We start from the raw sequence: 23,277 nt of genomic DNA, 5'->3' as shown, positions 1-23,277 counted from the left end.
CCCTCAAACCCCATGAGACCTCCAAAATTGTAGCTATAATTTTCAATGCATTTTTCCAGGACAGGGTTAGACCATGTGATCTCGGCAGGCTCTTGAGGTGAGAACTCCCAGAGATTTCTTCCTCCTCCTGTCCCGGTCCCCCCTACTCTTCCTCCCCAGGGGGTGCAGTTTGAGTGGAAACAGCATTACCCATAAACTCCACGTTGCCCAGGTGGAGGATGGCTGCCAGCAGCTTGCTGAGGTCCCAATTCTCCGAATCGGAGAACATGAGGATCTTCATGGCGGAGCGGACGTGGGCATAGTCCTTGGCATCATTGAGGCCCTCACAGGAGGTGCAGTTTCCCTGGAGGATCAGGCACGTCAGCATTCTGGGGGCCACCCCCCACCCCACTTCCTCCATCATAGGGCTAGCAAGGCAGAGATGTGTCAGGGACTCAGCCAAGGGCCCCTAATAAGTGACACTTCATAGGTTCTGGGCGGGCTCTGAGAGGCCACCTGGAGGCCGCAGCTCCGAAAATGCACAAGATACTAACAGAGGTGGGATCATGATGACATAGATACAGCATTCCTGGGCTTTGCCGCCAGCGCCAGTATCATTCAGCGTCTCCGAGCCTCTATTTGTCACCCATCCCCAGTAATGCCTGCCTTACCCTCTCTGGGGAATCCTGGGAGTTCATTCCTTTAACAAACACCTTCCAGGGCTCCCTGTGCCAGGCCCTGTGCTACTTGCTGGGAATTCCATAAATGGAGAGACCTGGCCCTGCCTAGGGTGCTGTGCATCCAAGAAGGAAAGCAGGAAGCAAATGATGGTGTCATATGCTGTTCCAGGTGCTGAGACCAAAGGGGGCAGGCAGCAGCCCTACTGCGAAGCGGGGAGGGTGGGGAGCTTCCTGGAGGTGGCACCTGAGCAGCACAGGGAGCTGGCGGTCTAGGCAGTGAACAGCGGAGCTAGGCTGTGAGGTGGAGACAGGGACAGGGCTTGGAAGGAAGGTGGGGTCCAGAGGCACTTGGAAACCATGCCAAGGAGCCGCAGGGAGCCCCTGCAGAATTGTAGTCCAAGACGTGATCTGTCAGCCTTGCACCGTGGAAGGTCGGCAGAAGGGATGGTTGGTAGGGGTCAAGCCTGGCGACAGGGAAGATGCGGGAGAAAACTACCACCATGATCCAGGAAGAAATGAGGAAGCCCTCCACGTAGTGAACACAGGAAGGGTTAGGCAGGAGAGATTCAAAAGGTGGAACTCCTTCATCCCCTTTTCAACAACCTTGAGCTGGCGCAGGAATGCAGCCCAGAACAAGAGCAAGGTCCCCGCTTTGCTAGAGTTCAAGTTCTACGGGCACCTACAAGGATGGGCGATTGGAATGAAACCGAGGAAGGAGAAGCGTGGCTACGACTCTCCGTCACCTACTGGAACCTCGGTCTGCAGGAGCCAGAGAAAGCTAAGGTGTGTAGGGAAGGACTATGCGTTCAGCAGAGAATAAGGAAGCACACGGACAAGGGTAAGTCTCTGAGAGTCGTTAAGAACAGTAGAAGGGTGGAGTGGAAGATGGAAAAGGGCAACCCTCAATCCCTGCCTCAGGACTTTTCTGGGGCTGTAAACCACAGGCAGAGCAGGAACTTGCCCTCCTCTTTCTCCTTTCGCTTTTGAGAGAGGCGGCCCGGGGAGCGGGGAGAGGCGGGGCAGGGCGGTGCTGCGCTGAGAGCGGGAGGGGAGAGGCGGGACCGGGAGGGTAGGGCCAGGGGCTGCGCGAGGCAGTGCGGAGTGGAGAGAGGCGGGACGAGGAGGGCGGGGGGGGGGGGGGGGGGGGGGGAACCGGGGGGGGGGGGGGGGGGGAGGACAGGGGCGAGCGGCGCGGGCCTCACCATGGTCAGGTAGTGGTACTCGGAGGGCGTCCCCAGGCTCAGCAGCTGCTTCTCCTCTTCGCTCATCCCCATGAGCATGGAGTAGAAGATGTGGTAGTTCCGCTCCTCCGGGGCCTGGTGGGGAAGGTGTTGCAGAGAGCCTGGTAAACATTCCTCCAGCCCTGTCCCAGCTCTGCTCCAAGGTCTGTCAACCAGATGTGGCTCTGGCATTGACCCAAGGGTCATTTGGCTCTGTGGATGTCCTCCTTCTGGGCCTCCAAGGCCAGCTTATGCCCACAGTCCTGTGCTAGAGGCTACCCACCAAGCCCAGCAAACACATGGCTCCCGGGCGCTTCCCTGCATCTACACTGCTCTTCCCAGCCCTGAAGACATCTTGCCTAAGTTGCAAGCTGTGAGTGATGCCAGGATCCAGTTCCTTAGCTGGTGACTGGCCTGGCCTTAAAATTAATTCTGGTAGAGGTGGATAGTAAGCACCAAAGAATGTAGAACATGATATAGATGGAAAATTCAAAACAGAAAATGTCATCATTTCTTTTTCTTGAATACTGGGAAAGGACCATCATTATCCCATTCTAGGGGTCCTTGGCCATCTCAGGGTAAGGCCAGGGTTCAGTGGCAGCAAACTAAGACCAATGGAGCTTTGGGGAGGTCCCTGAGGAGGTGTGAGAGTGATGGAAGGGAGCCTCTCTTGGAAGCCTCCTCATTCCCTGGCTCCGGGTCCCAGGCTGGGTGGAGGTTTCCCCAGGACCAGTGCAGCAGAGGGAGGCCTCACCTGCCGGCAGACCCGGGACTTCTCCAGCAGAAATTGCTCGATGCGTGCACCCTCGATCACCCCACTGGGGTTGAAGTGGATGTCGATATACTTCCCAAAGCGGCTTGAGTTATCATTTCGGATTGTCTTGGCATTTCCAAAGGCTGGGGGCCAGAGGGTGATGCCCATGATGGAAGCAGAGAAGAGAAAATTTACTTTGAGTGGGATCATCTGGGAAGGCTTCTGAGAGGAGGTGGCTGAGCCCAGAGTTGAAGGATGGGTAGCATTGCACTAGAAAGTGGTGACAGCCAAGAGTATGCTGAGAGGAAGACAAAGTGCAAGTAAAGGTGCAGATGTCAGTAAGCATGGGGTGTGTTTGCAGGGGTGAGGTTTGGCTGGAGCATAAAATACAGGAGGAAAGCAGTGGAAGATAGATGGAACTAGTTAGTAGCATAGAGCCTTGAATGCCAGGCTAAGAAGTTTGGAATTAGTCTGTGGGTGATGGGGGAGGCAGGAAAGCTTCTGAGGGAGTGTGGGAACAGATTTGTATTTTAGAAAGATTGCTCAGGCTGAAGCAGGGCTGGCTTCGAGAGGGCAAGCTTGCAGGGAGAGTAGCAACAGCTGGCAGGGACTAGGCTCAGAGGAGGAGGTCAGAGCAGAAGGCATTTGGACTGCAGCATGATCCAAAGTGCATTTCATAGAGCTGTTTCTGCAAGCTGATTCGAGCCACAATAAGAAGGACCCTTTGCATTGCGTCTTACTGCATACACACCCCCACCTGCACACATTAGTAAAAGAAAATATTCAGTACTGGTTCTGACCAAGAACGATGCACTGGGGTATTTTCTATTCTATGCAATTTAATTTGTCCTAAAAGACTGATTTCATGACCCATTGGTGGGTTGGGATGCAGGTTGACAATACTACCATACAGCATTAGTCCCATGAGAAAAGGAGAAGAGTTCCTTGGTGTCCCCCTTGAGGTATCCCGACAGACAGCAGAGGCTCCTGTAGGGCTAGCTATGCTTGGGAAACCTACTTCATGTTGTTGAACCTGGTGGCAGATTTCTCTTCAAGAAAGAGCCTGACATAGGCCCCTTTGGGTAGAAATTGGCAAGCTGATTCTGAAATGTATATGGAAAGGTAAAGCACCTACAATGGCCAATTTTGAAAAGAACAAAACTGGAGGTCGTGATTGAAAAACTGACTAAGCTATAGAACTAAGCTGCAGAAATCCAGACAGTGTGGCACTGGCAGAAGGGTAAGTCAGAGAGCAACAGAACAGAATAGAGAATCCAGAAACAGACCACACATGGATGGCCAACTGATTTTAGACAAAGGTGCAAAGGGCACTCAATGGAGAAAGAATAGTCTTTTTGACAAATGGGGCTGAAATTATTGGATAGCCTTCTGAAAGAAAAGAAGAAAAAGGGAAGGAAAAAAATGAGAAAAAGGCAGAAACTCGACTTATACCTTGTACCGTAGAAAAAATCAACACAAAACAGATCAGGGACCTAAATGTAAAAGCTAAAACTGCACCACATCTAGAAGAAAACATAAAAGAAAATCTCTGGATTAGGCAAAGATTTCTTTTTCTTTCTTTTTTTTTTTAGAGAGGGAAGGGGGAGGGGAAGAGGGAGAGAGAGAATTTAGCGGAGCGGGACACGGAGTTCGATCTCACGACTCTGAGATCATGACCTGAGCCAAAATCAAGAGCTGAATGCTTAACCGACTGAGCCACCCAGGTGCCCCAAAGATTTCTTAAATATGACACCAAAGGCATGATCAATAACAGAAACAAAAATAAATTGAACTTTATGGAAATCAAAAACTTCTGGCCTGTAAAAGACACTGTTGAAAGAATGAAGGGACAAACTACAGACGGGGGCAAAATATTTGCAAAACACATATCTTATAAGGGGCTTGTATCCAGAAGATATAAAGAACTCATAAATTATTAATAAGGAAACAACTCAATTTAAAAATGGGCAAAAGGTTTGAATAGACACAGAGAAGATGCACAGATAGGAAATAAGCCCATGAAAAGATGCCATTAGCCATTAGGGAAATTTGAATTAAAACTCTGATGAGACACCACTCTGCTACTACTGGAGTAGCAAACACCCTGACGGTACCAAGTGCTGGCGAAGATGTGGAGCGACCAGGACTCTCATATTTTGCTGCTGGGAATGCAAGATGGTACAGCCACTTTGGGAAACATTTTGGCAGTTTGTGACAAAGGTAAATGGCTCACCAAAATCTGACCCAACAATTTCATGCCTAACATGTTTATTCAGGAGAAAAACACATGTTCACACCAAAACCTATATGCAACCGTCTGTAAAGCTTTATTCATAATCACTAAAAACTATAAACAACCCGGGTGTCTTTCAGCTGGTGAATAGACAAACTGTGACACTTTTACGTCTATAAAAGAAATGAATTACTGATGCAGACAATGACATGAAAAATCCCAGATGCATTATGCTAACAAAAGTAGGCAGACCCAAAAGATGGCACACCATATGATTTCATTTATATAACGTTCTGGAAAAGATAAAACTACAGTTAACCCTTGAACAATGTGGGGGTTAAGGGTGCTAACTCCCTGTGCAGTTGAAAATCTGTGTATAACTTCTGACTCCCCAGAACTTAACTACTGATATCCCACTGTTGACCGGAAGCCTTACTGATAACATAGTCAATTAACACATCTTGTATGTTATATGTATCATGTACTGTCTTCTCACAATAAAGTAATCTAGAGAAAAGAATTTATTGAAAAAAGTCCACGTTAGTGGACCTGCACAATTCAAACCCTCATCGTTCAAGGGTCAACTGTATCGAGGGGAAAATAGACAAATCAGTGGTTGCCAAAGGTTGGGGTTGGGAAGAGAGTTGACTACAAGGGAAGGGAAGCTTGGGGCTGATAGGAACATTTCATACATGACTAAGATGGGCATTCTATGACTGTATGAGTTTGTCAAAACTCATACTGTATATTGAAAAAGGTGAACTTGTACTGTATGTAAAGCATACCTGTGTTATAAAGAAACAGAGAAAGTGCGCTGACCGTGGCTGGTCACTAGGGGTCCAAGTCACACATTTCTGGGCTGCCCCCACCAGAGACGGAGTGAGGGGGCATGGGCCTGGCATTGCACCCAATGCAGGCCTCCTCTAATGGGCACTTTGCTCTGAGCTCCCCCTTGGGCTAGCCAAGACCCTGGCAGATCCGCACACAGCTTGAACCTCATTCCGCCCAATTCCACTCTTCCCTTTCCTGAGTGTCCTACAGGTACCCCAGTCAGGATGCTTTTCTTGCTTGTTGCTGCCACTTCCCCCTTCGTCTTGCTCAGGGGTTCTCCTCAGCCGACCTCTTGCAGTCTTAACACCATCTTAGCAACTGCCTCACAGGTGACCCAAGCGGACACACCCAGCATTTCCCAAACCAATTTCATCTCAGAGTCCTTATTTAAAAGGAATACTTGTCTTGATCCTGTGAAAAACACACTTAGTGAAAGCTTGTAAGGTTATCAGTTTTGTCCCTTTGTGCTTCCCAGGAACCCCCATACTACCATCCACCACGGGCTCGTTTTTCCTGCCCTGAGGGATCCGAGAAATCGCAGAAAGGGTATGATCCTCTCCCTCCCCACAGGCACCTCCTGGCAGGAAGGTTCCAGCCTGCAGGGCCAGGGGAGGGGGGCTGGTCCTGAGGGTGACCACTCACCTTCCAGGATGGGATTGGCCTCCAGGACCTGCTGCTCAATCCACGAATGCTGGCCGCTGACAGTGGCCAGGAACTGCAGGATGAGCTTGGTGGTCTCCGTCTTCCCTGCTCCAGACTCCCCACTGCAAAGAGGACCCTCAGGGAGTCAGTCTGTCAAATAGCCATGTCTTCAATACCCTCAACTATTCTGCAAACCCCCCACAGGCCCGCTTTCAGGTCTGAACGGGAATGCCCCCTCCCTGTGTACAAGTCCCACCACATTTCCCTGTGGGTCTCAGCTGTCTACTTTGTATTAGTTATTGCTGTGTTCATCTTTTCTGCCCTGCCTTGGATGTGAGCCCCTTGAGCGTGGTTGTATGTGGTTTATTCCAGTGTCACCGGCCCAGGGCTCAGTAACTACAGATGAATGAACAGGACCAGACGATGCAATATTTTGATGTAACATCCTCTCTATGAGCCGTGAGTTTATGTGGGCCAGAGGGGAGACTGTGACTCCGGGTTGTAGGTTTGAGCCCCACGTTGGGTGTAGAAATTATGTAAAAAAAAAAAAAAATCTTAAAAACAACCAACAATTGAGGAAAATCAGAAGTAACATAAAGGGGGAAGATTAGTTATGGTCCCTCCGGCCAGAGAACATCATGCAGCCATTAGAACCAAGTCTATACAGAGCTCTCAATTACCTGGACAATGCTTATTAGGTACAGTAAAGTGACAAATGTCCCTACTATTCAGTAGAATTTTAACTAAGTGGATAGGGGAAGCTTTTTCTTCCAAAAGTATCTAGGAATTTTTTCTGACAATATTTTTCTGAAATTTTATAAAATTTTCATATTGAAGATATATTAATTTCATAATGGTGAGGTATGAAAACTAGTTTTTAAAAGTTTCTTAAGGAGTTTAATGAAGTTAAAAATATACTCGTGTCTGGCATATTGCACACACTCGGGTTTGTAGTTGATTACTGTACTATTGTTGAGGCTTGCATGTCACTTTTGGGTAAATTATTTTTCATTATGGGAAATGTCAAACATTACAAATGGAGGCTGAATAGTGTCTTGCTAGTAAAAGCAATGCCTGTCACCTGGTTAGAAATGCAGGCTCCTAAGCCCACCCAGCTCTGCTCAGTCAGAATCTGCATTTTCAAAAGACACCCAGGAGATTCCTGCACCTTATGGTTTGCATTATGAAGCTCCCATGAGCTTCAACTCCTGGCCCATTTTGTTTCCCACCCTGTACTATTTTGAAGCAAATACTGTTTCATCTGACAGTATTCATTTTAAGAAAAGTTTTGATCAAAAATGTTCACAATTACTATGCCAGCCAAGTCAGTCCAATCAACAAACCTCCACTGCCTGCCTCGAACATAAGTTCCCCAAACAACCCTCCGAGGTAGAGACAGGGTACTGCGGGCAGAGAGGAGGTGACTTGCTTATGGCTTTTCTTATGGCCTTGAGGGAGGCGAGGGCAGGAAGAGAAGGCAGTTTGACTCAGAGTGACGTTCTGTTCATGCAAAAAGCCACAGATCAGGGTGCTCTGCCCTCCTCTTGAGCCACCGCTGTCCTGGAGGTGAAGGCTGGCCCGGTGAGCTTCCAGGCCAGCCTGGGGCCCAGCTCTGCTCGGGAGAGGCCTCTTGCAGTGAGGTTGGTCCTCCCAGTCCTGGGTGGCGAAGCACATTAGGAGCACACGGAGTGGACAGGCAGAGCCCAGGAGGGAGACAGAGCACCAGCCCTCCTTGGCGCATAATTCCATTCACTTCCCAAGAAGTGGAAGTCACCCCAGTTCACCTCTTGGTCTTCTTTCCAGTGCCCTGGGTTTGAATTCCCTACTTAACAGCTGTGTGTCTCTGGGAAAGGATCTCAGCCTCTCTGATGGTAAGTACCATGCCGCCCGCAACAGTAAAACAGGAATGAGAGTATCTACTTCAGAGAGTTGCTGAGAACAGTAAATGTGATCATCTATGCTATAGGACTTTGTTCTGGTCTCCGTGCCATCATCCCGTTCAGAGAGGCCATGCTTCGTCTGCCCTCCACCTACAGCAGCAGCCCCATCACGGTCTTTCCTCTTGCCCTGCAGTGCTGTTCTTCAAAGCTTTCATTACCTGCCTGAAAAATTGGCTTATTTATTGCCTATGTGTCTCCCCTTCTAGAATGTAAGCTCCATGAGGCGGGGATTTTAGTCCCTTTCATTTGCCGCTGTCTCCCCATAGTAGTACAATGTGGGGCGTACAACTGGAGCACAGTGGGACCTCAAATGAGTGAATGAATGAATGAAAGAATGAATGAACGACTTTACTATAGCTCCAAGCAATGTGCCCTGGAGGCAAATTCCGCCTCCTCCTTCCTTTCCCTCTCCCTGCCTTCCTTCCTTACCAGGAGGGCCTGTGCAAGAAGCAGGGAGGCCAGGCCAGGCCAGGCTGGGGGTCTTTGAAGCAGGGTCAGGACCTGGACTGGAGGAGGACATGTCCCTCCTGGGCCCCAGCAACCTGAGAGCTGGCCCCTGGACCTGCTGCTACCCCTGTCCTCACCTGAGGGCTGCCCAGAGATTTTTTTTTTTTTTTTTTTTAGTGAGACCTCTCCTGTTTGATCCCTGAGCCCCCTAGCATCTATCCTGGGTCCCATTCAATGTGCCCATCCCATTTTTCCTTCCTTGTCTCAGGAAATAGTCACTGAGGGCAGGGCAGTCCAGGCTCTGCTAATACAGTGGAAGAGCAGGTTCTGCAGGAAGGCAACCTTGGAGGGACTTGTCAGGGTGGAGGGGCGGTAGGGGCCAGGTGCTGGCCAGGTGGGGTATTTGCCGTTGAAGGGGAGTCCCTAAATAAAACAGACCAACCGGGGGCTGGTTGGGAGAGGTTTAGGGAGAGGAGGTGCTCCCTGCGTTGCAAGACGTTCAGGGCCATGCCCGGCCCATCTGATCCCCACCAGGAATGTGGGGAGCCTGACCCCCACCTGATAATGCAGCATTGGTCCCTTTTGTTCCTCTTCATGTTGAAGTAGCAGTTGTTGGCTATGGCAAAGACGTGTGGGGGGAGTTCGCCCATGTGGTGCTTGTAATACAGCAGCACCTGCTCCGGGGTGTAGAGGGGCAGCACCTGGAATGGGTTCACGGCCACCAGGATGGAGCCTGTGTAGGTCTGGGGAAAGGAGCAGATGGTTAGTGCCCTCTGCTCTGAAGGCCCACACTGCCCGCTCCTGACCTTGGCCTGGGGTGCAACCCACTCAGGGCTACCAGGCCTGGCTGAGCCTGGCGGGGAAGTGGGGTCTGATTCTGGGCCAGGGAGACAAGACGCTCAGCTGCTCAGATCCTCCCTTTGGAAAGATGGGGGTGTTCACTATGAATGAGAGCTGGGGGCAGAGATTAAGTGAGGTGCTCTATGTTAAATGTTTAACATTTTATCTGGTATTTAGAAGGCTCAATAAAAATAGGCTGACTTTATGACATGAGTCTTCACCTGCCTCCCACAGGGGCCTCCGTGAGGCTGGCTTACAACGGTAGCCTCCACTGATCCCTCCTGGGATGCCCGGTCAGGACCACCTGCGCATCTGGAGCCCCCAGTATGCCCGACTGCCCCTCTGGGGGTGGGACAGGGGTAGCCACCTCATCAAGTCAGATGATTATCCACACCCCAGTTTTCATTTTAGGAATGGAGAGCTCAATCTCTCTGACTCCAAGGACTGTGACAACCAGATAAAAGAATGAAAGAATAAGCTCTTTGGTAAGGATAAAGGATAAGCTCATTTTAGCTTATTGGCGTTATCAGTCCCAGGAGCTCTGACTCACATTCAGGCAGAGTGGACTCAGCGTGCCCTGACCCCTCTCTCCTGCAGGGCCTCCTCACTCTCCTGACCAGCCCTCCCCTCTCTTTGGGGTCCGCTGCTCATTCTCCCACTGCTCTAATCATTCTAGAAAGGCTGCCCAGAGCCACCCCAGCCACCTCTCGCCAGGAGAGGCCCAGGTAGGCAGGGACTTCCTAGGCCACACCCAGTTAGGGCAGGGCTGGCGTCAGTTTTGAATGCTGCCTCTCCTGGGAATATCTGCATTGGAACAAGGATGCGAGCCTTAGGGCTGGGGTGAACCTCCCATCCACTGCCAGGCTTTGGGAGAAGGACCCACATCTACCCACACAGCCCTTCTGGCCATCACAGGACTCATTTCACAGGGGGACAGGGGTTTTCTGCCTGGTGACTCTGTCTCTGCCACATGCCTAGGAAGGGGCCAGGCAGACAATGCCTACTCCCACGGCCTCTGGTCCATTTGGCCATCAGAGCAGGACTTCCACTGAGCCACAGTACTAATTGAGCACCTACTGTGTGCCAGGCACTGTGCTGGCATGCTACACATCAGCTTTCTGAGACCTCAAAGGTATTATCACCCTACTCATTTTGGATCAGGGAGCAGAGATGGAGAAGCGTTAAGTTCCTTGTTCCTTGCCCACCTCATGTAGTGAGGGCACGGGCAGTGGGGACTGAACCAGCTGTGCCTGGCTCCAAACCCACAGTGCCTGTTTTTTTTTCCCCCCTCCCAGCCAGGAGGTCAGTGCCTGTGGACCCAACCCCCCTGGCTGGTAGGTGGGAATGGGGGACTCACATAGATCTTGTGCTTCTGATAGCGGATCAGGAGGTTGTGCACCATGCCTGCCTCGTTCAACTCCCCCAGGCGGATCATGTCGTCCACGCCTTGTACTGAGTTGGGGTGCATGGGGCTGAGGGTGTCAAGGTCCTCTGCTCGGATCCAGTGTTCCTGGAACAAAGGACACAGACTTCCCTGAAGGGCGGCCAACCCGCTGCTCCTCTTCTCCAAGTTCCTAGCAGATCAGCTGACCTGGTGGCTTGACTAGTCTCTGGCGGAGGTCAAGGGAAACCTGAGGCAGGATCAGGGCAGACTGCGGTCGGAGAAAGAATGTGTCCAGAGCCAGGGGTCAGTGTATAGCTGGGGCTAATGGCACATTTCAGACCAGGGTCAGAGGAGCTCTTAGCCAGAAGTCAGATTTGGCTGTGATTAGGATCAGGGACAGTTTGCAGCTGGGGACCTCACAGATTGTTAGAATAAGAGCATTCAAGTAAAAGTGCTTTTTAAACTGTAAAACATCATTTTGCAAATAGAAGACATTATTGTCCATCTTTTCCTGGCTTCCCTAATATGGAGCTCATAGGTCACAGCCTAGAATCTTCTCCCTGGAGGTCAAGTTTCCACATGCCCCATGCTGTAGCACCTCAGCAAAGAGGTCAGCACGAGGAGGACTAAAGGGACCAGCTGGACCCCTCACACTGCATGCCCTTCCCCAGGGCACTGTGATTGGCCGGGCTTGCTCCCCTAACCCCAGGTGGCTGAGCTGCAGCCCTGCAGGCCACCCCAGTTTCCCACTTCTCTCTCACCTGGGCTGTTTTGTTCAGCATGAGCTGAGCCTCATCCCCTTCCTCCTCACATTCTGGGGCCTCTTCGCCATGTATTTTTCTCAAACACCTTTCCATTTCTCCTTTTTGTCCTTCCAGCTCACCTTCTTTACTTTGCAAACCCGCTTTCTGCCGCCCTCTCCTCTCTGCCACAGACCTTTCCTCACTTCACTCCTTCCTGCTCCCCTAATTGGTCAAGTTTTCCAACTACCAACTTGCTCCCTGCTCTTTGATTATAGAAACACTCCCCAAGACAGACCCGTGATGTTTACCATGACAAGACCCCACTGTGGTCTGTCCTGCCAGGTAGGATTCCCCCACTTGGTCTCTGGAACCCCTGGTGTCAGGGAGCAGCACCAGAAGAGGAGAGGGGCTCAGGGCCCTGGAGGGATGGGGGTAGGGGTGGTAGGTGCCATACTGACCTTGCCCTCATCATCTTCAACCAAGATCTTGCCAGGCTTTGTTTCCTTGACAATGCACCCGATGGCCACACTGGTCTTGTTAGCAGAGAGGGGGCTCAGCCACACATGGTCACCCTGGAGAGCAGAGAGAAGACAGTGGTCAGATGCTGCCTGCTCCACATTCCCCTTCCTGCTCAAGACTTACCCTTTCCTGGGGGCTGTCCCCTCCAACCAGGACTTCCCAAGTTGGCTGGGGTGCGCTCCTCCCCCCCTTCCTCATGCTCCTCCTCATCTTTCCCTCTCCTTCTTCCTTCCCTCCTTCCCTGCCCTCTCTTGCTCTCGCCAGGATGGTAGTGGGAGGTGGGAGGTAGTAGGGGAAGATTCCCTGGCCTTGCTTGGTTCTAGGAAACAGACAAGCCATATTTGCAGGAAAACAGTCCCACTGTGAGTTGGAAAAAGTCTTTGCCCTGTAAATAGCCCTATAGCACCCAAACCCTTTGGTTGGGGAGAAGCAAAGACCAAACTCTCACTAGGTTTCTGCTAGCCTGCAACATGGCATTGACCCACATGAACTTCCTTCTGGTCCAAGAAAGCTCACTCCATTCAAAGAGGAGTAATCCAAAAGGAATCAGCACAGGTCTACGTACAAAGATACTGAAATCCAAAAGGAGGAAAGGAGGGGGTGAATTATTCTCACCAGGGAAAAACCAACCAACCAACCAACAAAAATGCCATGCAACAGTGTAAAGTTGTGGCCATGTACTTCACCATGGCTTCCAAAATCTAACTGGAGAGTAGAGCTGGAGCAAGACCTCAGAAATCAGATACCGAGGCAACTGAAAAGGATAAGATGTGAATTGGCAAAGCTTGAGAAAGAAATGGAAGAAAAGAGATAAACATGGACCAGGGCGCCTGGGTGGCTCAGTTGGTTAAGCGACTGCCTTCGGCTCAGGTCATGATCCTGGAGTCCTGGGATCGAGTCCCACATCGGCTCCCTGCTCAGCGGGAAGTCTGCTTCTCCCTCTGACCCTTTCCCCTCTCATGCTCTCTCTCTATCTCATTCTCTCTCTCAAATAAATAAAATCTTAAAAAAAAAAAAATAAAACAGCTTTCTTTAAAAAAAAAAAAAAAAAAGAGATAAACATGGACCAGAAACAAAAACAGAATTGGAAATAGCAGAGGAACAAGCACTACTATATTAAAAGCACAGTGAAGATCACTGAAGACAGGAGGAGAGAGTGAGAAGAAGGACACACAAATGTTTAAAGTGAGAATTAGGAAGAAAAAGATAGATAAGGAAGATGGACAAAAATACACATAAGTGCCCAAAGAAGGTAACTAGAAATAAAACCCAGGAAGATTATTTAAAGATATAATTCAAGACAACTTTCCAGAAATAAAAGAAGCCTTGCATCTGTGGATTGAAAGCACACTGGGTCCCAGGAAATAAAGACAAAGAAAAATCAGCTCTAGGACATAGATTAGTAAAGGTTATTGAACTTAGAAAATAAAGAAGTAAGTTTGGGGATGTAGCCAGACAAAAAGATAAGTTCACTTATAAGGAGAAAATTCAGGACAAAGTCAAATCCTATGTGAGGGCCGAACCACTCCTACAAAGATCTCAAGGAAAGAGCAACCCACCTATTAGGATGGCCACTATCAAAAAAGCAGAAAACAACAAGTGTTAGAGAGGATGTAGAGACATTGGAACTGTTATACACTGTTGGTGGGATTGTAAACTGGTGCAGCCACTGGGGAAAACAATATGGAGGTTCCTCAAAAAATTAAAAATAGAACTATCTTATGACCTAGCAATCCCACTTCTGAGTATACATCCAAAGAAATTCAAAAAAAGATCTTGAAGACATATTTGTACTCCCATGCATTGCAGCATTATTCGCAATAGTCATATGTGAAAGCAACCCAAGAGTCCATTGACAGATAAGAAAATGAACAAAATGTGATATATACATACAATGGAATATCATGCAGCCCCCCCCCCACACACACACAAAAGGAATCCTATCATATGGTACAATGCGGATGGACCTCCAGGACATTATGCTAAGTGAGATAAGCCAGTCACAAAAGGACAAATGCTGCATTATTTCACTCATGAGAAGTATCTAAAGTAGGGATATGCATCGATACCCTTGGGGCTTAGTGCGTCAGAGAGGGCTTCTGCAGAGTGTCCTATGCTCAAACATCTCTGCTCTCTATTTAGAAGGGGGCGTTCCCATCTTTAGGGTGCAAGAAGATGCTAGAGGATGGCGCCAGTTTAGGTGCCACTAAAGATCAAGAGAAATTCATAGGAAAATGGAAAAGCAAAAGTTTTGATGTTTTGCTTTGGATTTCGCCAGGTTAATCAACTTCCTGAGTCCTCTTTTCAGAAAGGTACCCTATGGCCGTTAATGGAAGAGGTGCTTAGACTGGAACCCTGATGCAGTATTAATCAGTATCCAAAAAAATTCCTCCCCATCTACCACGATGGTTAGCTTGGTTGACTCTGGTACAAATCCCAACCCTTCTCAGTTACTTAAAATCTTAAGGGTCAATAGGACCAAAAGGAAAAAAGAGCTCAGTTTCCTATCCACTTGTTTTTGTCTTCAAGTTTTCCTCTTCCAATACTACAAAAATTGTTATGGAAAAGGAAAGGGAAGGTTCAGAAGTTTTACCTTTTAGTTTATCAAGTTAAATCAACCTGGGTGGTCCATTTGTCAAAAGGTGAGTAAGAAAGTTGATAATAAAAATATACAAAAATTAACACACTAAATGTTTGAAAAGTCTTTTAAATGTCATACATATAAGAGAAAAGTGCACATATCATAAGAACACAGCTTGAGGAGGGATGCCTGGGTGGCTCAGTTGGTTAAGCAGCTGCCTTTGGCCTGGGTCATGATCCCAGGGTCTTGGGATCGAGTCCCACATCGGGCTCCTTGCTCAGCAGGGAGCCTGCTTCTCCCCCTCTCTCCCCCTGCTTGTGCTCTCTGTGTCAAATAAAAAAAAAAAAATCTAAAAAAAAAAAAGAACACAGCTTGAGGAATTATCACAATTATTGTCATCAAGGTAAAAAAATAGAACATAACCAGCATCCCAGAGGTTCCCCACCTCTTCCTTCCCTGTTGCTCTGCCACCCCCTTTCTCCTCCTCAAATGTAGCCATTACTTTGACTTTTAACACCATAGAATAGTTTTATCTATTTTTAAATGTTATATAAATGGAATCATACAGCATGTAAAAAAAAAGTATCTAAAGTAGTTAAAATCATAGAAAGAAAAGGTAGAAAGGTGGTTGCCAAAGGCTGGAGAAGGAAGGGAAAACAGTGTTTAATGAGCACCGAATTCCAAGTTTGCAAGATAAAAAGTCCTCAGATCCATTCACAACAATGTGAATATACTTAATACTGAACTGTACGCTTAAAAATGGTTAAGACGGTAAATTTAATGTTGTGTGTTTTTTACCACAATGGAAAAAAAAGAAAAAAGAAATCAAATAATTTTTTACCCAAATTGTCATTCACTGGAATATAAAGGCAACAAGAATTTTTGAAGATGTAATATTATTCCCATTAGCCTTCTGGGAAAAAAAATTGGGGAACAAACTCCAGTCGATAGTACAAGGAATGAAAATAGATTCACACCAACACACATGATCATGAAGTTTCAAAATACTTGGGACAAAGAGAAAATCATGAAAGCTTTCAGAGAGAAAAAAATAAGTTTTATACAAAGGCTTAAAAATTAGAATGGTATCAGACTTTTCAACAGCAATGCTGGAAGCCAGAAGACAACGTGGAGTGTACATCTTCACAATTCTCAGGGAAAATTCTATCCAGTATGGAACCCTATGTCCAGCTGACATTCACATTTGACCAAGCATAATTTAGACATGAAAGTTGTTAAAAAACATTTACCTCCTATGTACACTTTCTCAGCAAGGTATTATAGGATCTGCTAGATCAAAATGAGGGAGTAAACCGAGAGAAAGACCTCGGTTCCAGGAAAAGGGATTCAGTATAAAGGAGAGGCGAAAGGCATATTCAGGGTGGCTGTGAAGGAGACCCCAAGATGATGTCAAGATATATGCCTCCACAAGAAACAACAAATGTTGGAGAGGTCGTGGAGAAAGGGAAACCCTCTTACACTGTTGGTGGGAATGCAAGTTGGTACAGTCACTTTGGAAAACAGTGTGGAGGTTCCTCAAAAAATTAAAAATAGAGCTACCCTATGACCCAGCAATTGCACTACTGGGTATTTACCCCAAAGACACAGATGTAGTGAAAAGAAGGGGCATATGAACCTCAATGTTCATAGCAGCAATGTCCGCAATAGCTAAACTGTGGAAAGAGCCAAGATGCCCTTCAACAGATGAATGGATAAAGAAGATGTCCATCTATACAATGGAATATTACTCAGCCATCAGAGAGGATGAATACCCAACTTTTGCATCAACATGGATGGGACTGCAGGAGATTATGCTAAGTGAAATAAGTCAAGCAGAGAAAGTCAATTATCATATGGTTTCACTTATTTGTGGAACATAAGGAATAGCATGGAGGATATTAGGAGAAGGAAGGGAAAAATGAAGGGGGGGAAATCGGAGGGAGAGACGAACCATGAGAGACTATGGACTCTGAGAAACAAACTGAGGGTTTTAGAGAGAAGGGGGGTGGGGGGATGGGTTAGCTGCATGGAGCACTGGGTGTTATGCACAAACAATGAATCATGGAACACTACATCAAAAACTAATGAGGTAATGTATGGTGACTAACATAACAATAAAAATTTAAAGAAAAAAAGAAAAACAAACTAATGATGTAATGTATGGTGACTAACATAACATAATAAAATAAAATAAAATAAATTTGAAAAATGTATGCCTCAGAAGTAGAAGATATAGTGGAGCTATTGCAAGTCAGCAACTCTGGGAGAGATTTCCTTCTGAGGATGAGACTGGCTGAACTCCCTATGAATCAGAACATTTTGAGAGTAGACTGACATATGTGGGAGAAAGCTGGGGGTTAAAGGCATGATAAATACACAGAAAACTAAACAGGTGGAGAAAAGACAATGATAAAGTCTAGGAAAGGAAAGCACAGTGCTAGGAGTACACTGCTGGCTCAACTGGGAGTAGCATTTACTTAGATAAAATAAGTAAACCCTATATACAGATCTGATCAGAGCTTAACAATCTGGGGAGGACAGAGACACAGGTAGTATACTTCTGAGTGCCCGGGATAGGGGTAGGCTCAAGGAGCTAAGGCTTTTCTTACATGGTGGGAAGTCAGTAATAGATGATGCCTGAAGCCAAAAACTCAAATAGCACTGTGAGCATGTTCTTTCTAAACACGGAGGGAAATATCAAAGAACCAACTAGAAGGTTTGATAGTGATCACCTCTGAGGAAGAGGAAGTGGGGGACTGATTCTTTAAATGGTGTGTCTATACCATTTAAAATGAAAACTAAATTAAAGCAAGGAACAGTTGCTGTAGGATACAGAAAACCAGCATGAGCGATGTACTGGGCTAAGTGAACTAATCAAATCACATCAGAAACCCCAGAGACCCAGGAGAAGCTTTCTTACAACGAGGATGGAATTGCAGTGAGCAGCTGAAATGGCTGGTAGCTCACCACAGCAAGAAGATGAAAAGTCAAAGGTAGACGATGGGCATCTCATAGCAAACTTGACATTAACCAGAGATGAAAAGGAGAGACACCATTTCTGATCCAGACTTAGTGAGGAGGTGTGAACCCGACCTGGGCCGGAAGAAGAAATCAAAGAATGTGACTTTTGTTCCATCTATGTGGCCAAAGCTCTCCTAGGAAACAACTGAGAAACCAGGTAGCAGAAAATAGAGCTTCTTCGTGAGCACTATCAGCAGGAAAACCTGTGCAAGAGCAGCTGAATCAGGAAAAGAATGAAGAAGGGAAATAGCAGCAGCTATCAGCTGCAAAGAAAGTCAGAGTCTCTACTGAGATTTAAGAAACGGAGTAGGAGTTGCAGGGAGTGGGGAGATCCTCAGAGTCCTCGCTGTTCTTTGTGGTGAGAAATACCTAACAACTAGCTGCAGGAAGAGCTCTTGCTGGAGAGAAGGTGGGAATGCCCCAGCCTGAGACCGAAATTACTGCAAGGAAGCTCAAAGAATCGAAGCCATGAACAATCTGGTTCCTGGAGACCTAGGCCTTCACACTAACGTCTCCCAAAAAGGGTGGACTGTTGGCCTACTTGCCAAAACAGGCACCGTGCCCTGATACCGGCTGCCCACCCGTGATGTCTTTCTCTTCCCATAGTGGAAGAGGCGGGCCTAGAAATGGTGTGTCTGCATGTACTTAGATAAATGGAGAGTCAGATGGGTCATCAAGGGCTCTTCAGCAGCAGGTCTCTGGTCTAAGTTCCAGTGCAGGTCCATCAGTAGGCCCACAGAAGCCTGTCCCTTCTGCAGGGACAGATGGCATGGTTGCTGCTGGTGCCAAAGACCCTGTTTTTCCCAGGAATGCTTTCCAGTGCCTGGTCATCATGCCACCTCCCCATCTGATAAAGTATGGTTGAGGACAAGGTATGATCCATTTACCTACCATCAAGCGAACAAATGTTTATGGCTTCATGCATTGGGACTGGGCCAATCTAACAGAGAGGTGCTTTGAATTTCAAAATATTTCCAACCAGTCTTGTGTATTGAAGGGTTTCCAGCCCCTCTGCCCATAGGTATGTAAACATTCATAGTTCTCATTTGGAAGGAAGATGGGGTTTCATTAATGTGACTGAGGACCATGCTCTGCCCAGGGTCTTGGGGTGGTTCAGAATGTGTGGCAGCACGATGTTCTGGGTTTTCTCACTTGTCCATAGGGTAGGGGGTAGAGAAGCTGGTGATCATGGCAAAGAGAGGTCTATTTGCCTGTTCCTCCTTAAGTCAGCTACCACATGATGGGATCCCCAAAGCCAAAATCAGGGAAAATCTAATGGTTGAAACAATACACTGGCAGTGCAAGATCAAATCACCTTCTTTAAGTCTTCAATTTTTGTTTGAGGACTCCTTTCTCCCCAATTCATGGGGTTCTTGGAGAGTACCATCTCTTCCACCTCAGGGGTGGGGCAAGTGATCCAGTCCAATCCACTCATCCTATCCCCTCAGCTGCCAGAAAGGGATGCTGTATACAATGCATAATTTGTAAATCCTCAGTGTGTGGTCCAGGCCGGAGCTTCCAGTAGTAATAGAATTCAAACCACACATGAAATTGAAAATGTTCAAGTGGCCACATTTAAAATGTAAAGAGAAACAGGTGAAATTAATTTTATGAATGTTGTTATTTAACCCAATAGACTCAAAAGATTATCATTTAAATGGGTAAGCAATGTGATCCTGGAGTCCCGGGATCGAGTCCCACATCGGGCTCCCTGCTCAGCAGGGAGTCTGCTTCTCCCTCTGACCCTCTTCCCTCTCGTGCGCTCTATCTCTCTTTCTCTCTCTCTCAAATAAATAAATAAATAAAATCTTTAAAAAAAATAAAATAAATGGGTAAGCAATGTAAAAATTGTTAGTGAGATGTTTTACATTCTTTGTTCATGCTGAGTCCTTGGATCTGCCGTGTGCTTTCGACTTATAGCACATCCCGGTTTGGAGCAGACACGTTTGCAGCACTCAGTACAACCTGGGGCTCATGCCACCACTGTGTACAGAGCAGATGTAGCCCTGACACCAATCTGCTCCCAGTACTTTCCCAGATGCACCACGACCTGATTCCCTCTGGGCCTTTGCATGTACTGTTTCCTTTGCCTAGACCACTCTCCCCCACTGTACACATTCAGAACATCTAGTGGTCCTAAAGTTGTTATCAAAGTTTGGGATTATATGTGGCTTCCAATGACCCAGTGTAACCCTCCCAACAATGGTGTCATCTTTCCTATCTCACCACAAAGATGGAAGTGGTAGTGTTGGGATTTGAACCACGGCCGGTCTGGTTCCAAGAGGTACCCTGAGATGGCGGGAGGAGGAGGTTGAAGCAGGTTGGAGGAAGACTGGAGGAGTGGGTGTCAGCTGACCGGGGCAACAGTTGTGGTCTTTGTACATCAGAAGCTGTAGCTGTGTCTCCCCAACCTTGGGAAGGATCATCAGGTCACAAAGGGCACTACCCCTGATGTCCCAAGAAGTCTCAGACAGCCCCATGTTCATCTGACAGATGGTAAAACTAAGGTCTAGAGAACTGAAAGCTTGGCCAAGGTCACACAGCAAGCTAATGGCAGAACTTTCCAGAGCAGCAAATTAGCCATTTTCTTTGAGAAAGGAACCCTCAGCTGCTGCTGGGGAAACCCCCACCTCACTCCTGGCCTGGCTATACTTCTGAAGTGTGAAAATCAAATATCTCCCAACTCAAACCCTATTTTAATTATATTAGAAGAATTTACAAACCTGGGGCCAGTTGGTGGGTGGTGGAGGAGGTGGGGAGGTGGTGGGGGGGAGGGGGTCTGCTGCTAATTGCTTTCAAAAAAATAAACTTTTCCCATAATGTAGTTATTCAGTGTTTGCATTTTCTTAACAATAGAGATTAAAGCAAACATTAAAGTAGACAGAACCGTGTCCTCCCCAAATTCATATGTCAAAGCTCTATCCCCCAATGTAACTGTATGTGGAGATAGGGCCTTTAAAAAGGTAATTAAGGTTAAATGAGGTGAAAGAGGTACAGCCCCAATCTGGTAGGATTGGTGTCTCTAGGAGAGGCAGAGACACCAGAGAGTGGAGTGTGTGTGTGCATGTGTGTGTGCGTGTGTGCAAAGAAGGAAGGCCAAGGGAGAAGGTGGCTGTCTGCAAGGCAGAAAGAGAGGTCTCACCAGACACTAACCCTGCTGGCACCTCGATATTGGACTTCTAGTCTCCAAGACTGTGAGGGAAGAAATTTCTGCTGTTTAAGTGGCCCAGTCTGTGGTATGTGTTATGGTATTTTGTTATGGCATGGTTTTGCAGAGCAGACTAAGAACCGCTTTGAAGTCAGACAGACCTTGGTTCTCATCCCTACTCTACATTCCATGAGCTATATGGCCTTGGGCAAGTCACTTAACCTCTCTGAGCATCGGTTTCTTCATCTGTTGAACAGGGCAGCGTCACTGGGCTGTTGTGAAGACAGAATGTAACATGGGTCAGGAGGCTGACTAGTGCCCAGCACAGAGTAGCACAGACAGATGATAAGCTCAGTCAGGAATAAGCCCCTTGTTCAGGACTCATTGGACCCTCTGAAGGGATCACTGGTGAATCAGATTATCACCCTCTTTCCAAGGACCTTGCAACCTTAGAAGACAGAACAGGCCCACAATGGCAACTGAGAATAATATGCCTCCAAGAGTTATCTTTCTGAACTCTGCTTGAAGTTAGTCATGTTCCCAGTGGGACACTTGGGACTAATGCCTCCCATGAGTGTACTCCTTTGTGAAATAAGCCTGGCTTTGCCTTACAACTCGCGCTCCTCATGCTCCAAAATGGTGCCAAGTTCTAATGTTTGTGATTACCAAAAGTCCTTGCAATTTGAATTTTGAGACCATGTGTGTTCTCTCTCCAGCCTAAAACAGCCTGTCTCTATTCTGAAAAAAACAACCCTAGCCACCTTTCTTTGACTCAGATAGTTGGAGGGCTTGGTTTCAGGAGCCCTTGGTTGCTGGGGGATGCTGCCCCCATTCAGCAGTGTGGATCCAGCGGCCAGAGGAAACAATGGCCACTTTGTGGCTTTGCATGCAGAAGAAGAATATTTGGGCCATTTTCTTATCAAAAAGGAATTTCCACCATCTGGCTTTCCCGGGTTTGGGCTGGAATTCAGGGTGGGCTGGGGTGGGGGCTCTCCTCTGGGCTCTCAAGTTCTCTCGTCCTGCATGCACCACCCCAGCTGCCTGGAGGCCTGTGTCCCCCACCCCAACCCCAGCGCAGGGCAGGGTCTCAGCATTTGATCGCACATGGAGCCATCTCTTGGCCATGGTGATACAGCAGGCCCTTATATGTCTGCTGAGCTGAGGGAAGACAGTGCAGAGCCCGAAGGGGACATCAGGCCCAGTATTTGATTTCCATCCACTCCGAGTAAGCTCCTTGCAACTGTTGCAATGAGACAAGAAAAGAGAAATCTCTTTGTCAAGGCATCTAAGCCCTAGATATAAGTGAGGGATTACTGCACAAGTGCGGCCACCTGCCCGGGCCTAGAGCTTGGCCAAACTCGTTTTCTTAGACAATGTAATCTCTCTTGTTCCTTGTGCTCCCTTGCCTCGGATGTCTTCCTTGTGGGCCCTCATTGCCTCTCACCGAATGACTTGACTTAACCTTTAGTAACTTTCTAGATAAACCCTAGGTGGGATAGGTGCAGTTCTTACCAGCCGGAAGGCCAACATCCTGCGGCAGCAGCTCTTCCCAGCCTGCGTGCAGAGAGAAAGCAGAATATCAGTCTTCATGGCCCTGCCTTGGAGCCCCCGGAGGGCAGGGGCCATGAGTGTGTCAGCATGTCCCTGAGCACCGGGCATGGGGCCCTAGCTCAAGAAGTGATGACTCTTGAATACATGGGTGAATAAGTCACAGTCCCATCCCAATGTGAGAAGGTGCTTTCTCGGTTTCTTCCATCTTATCTCATCTTTATTGATCATCTATTTTGCACTCAGTACTGGGCTTGATATAGGGAGTGTGAGTGGTTTTGAACATACTTCAGACACAGTCCCTGTCATCCAGAAGCATAAATTTTATCTGCTCAGACATCCGTGAAAACCAGTCATCACCCACATACCATGGGGAATGCTGAGGTAAACAGCCAGTGTAGCTAGAGACATGTGGTGTCCTTTATCTGGACCTCATAGCACCCCAAACACAGGTCTTCCCCCATTTCTTACATGGGACCCCACAGAGGGCGGGTGACCCAGTAAGTTAGCAGCACAGCTGGGAATCCAACCCTGAACTGCCTCCTTTCAAACCTGCCCCTGGCACCTGGCTGCCTCCCCGGGGGCTTTGGGGGCACTCTAGCAGGCCTGATTAGCTGCAGCAGGCCAGGGAGGGAGGTTGGGCGGCCCTGCCTGCAGCTATCCTGACCTGAAGCCCAGGCACTTTACCCTCCTCTGTAGTGAGCACTGTGAGGTGTGCTGGCTCTGTTTCGTTCATCACTGAGCTCCCTGCATCTAGCACAGGCCTG

At 47.8% G+C, this 23,277-nt stretch overlaps 1 protein-coding gene across 5 annotated transcripts in view; it reads right to left on the bottom strand.

Annotated features, from left to right (window-relative positions):
- MYO7B (myosin VIIB) overlaps window positions 1-23,277 on the bottom strand; it is a 98,140-nt gene that overhangs the window by 62,296 nt on the left and 12,567 nt on the right. For 3 of the 5 annotated variants that reach the window (XM_073885461.1, XM_073885472.1, XM_073885480.1), the window contains exons 1-9: window positions 22,475-22,516; window positions 19,130-19,278; window positions 12,152-12,265; window positions 10,924-11,076; window positions 9,285-9,469; window positions 6,340-6,461; window positions 2,634-2,776; window positions 1,862-1,975; window positions 190-343 (exon numbers count right to left, since the gene is read on the bottom strand). In XM_073885461.1, the coding sequence (XP_073741562.1) occupies window positions 190-343; window positions 1,862-1,975; window positions 2,634-2,776; window positions 6,340-6,461; window positions 9,285-9,469; window positions 10,924-11,076; window positions 12,152-12,265; window positions 19,130-19,249 (1,105 nt within the window). In that variant the 5' untranslated portion in view covers window positions 19,250-19,278; window positions 22,475-22,516. Of the gene's footprint in view, window positions 1-189; window positions 344-1,861; window positions 1,976-2,633; window positions 2,777-6,339; window positions 6,462-9,284; window positions 9,470-10,923; window positions 11,077-12,151; window positions 12,266-19,129; window positions 19,279-21,184; window positions 21,235-22,474; window positions 22,517-23,277 lie in introns of those variants that run through there. The other 2 variants (XM_073885466.1, XM_073885476.1) reach the window with 2 other exon arrangements.

Source organism: Callorhinus ursinus, unplaced genomic scaffold (assembly GCF_003265705.2).
Source record: "Callorhinus ursinus isolate GAN/ISIS: 27379988/994484 unplaced genomic scaffold, GSC_fseal_2.0 scaffold2, whole genome shotgun sequence".
Lineage (NCBI taxonomy): Eukaryota > Metazoa > Chordata > Mammalia > Carnivora > Otariidae > Callorhinus > Callorhinus ursinus.
This window is presented reverse-complemented; position numbering and strand designations above follow the sequence as displayed.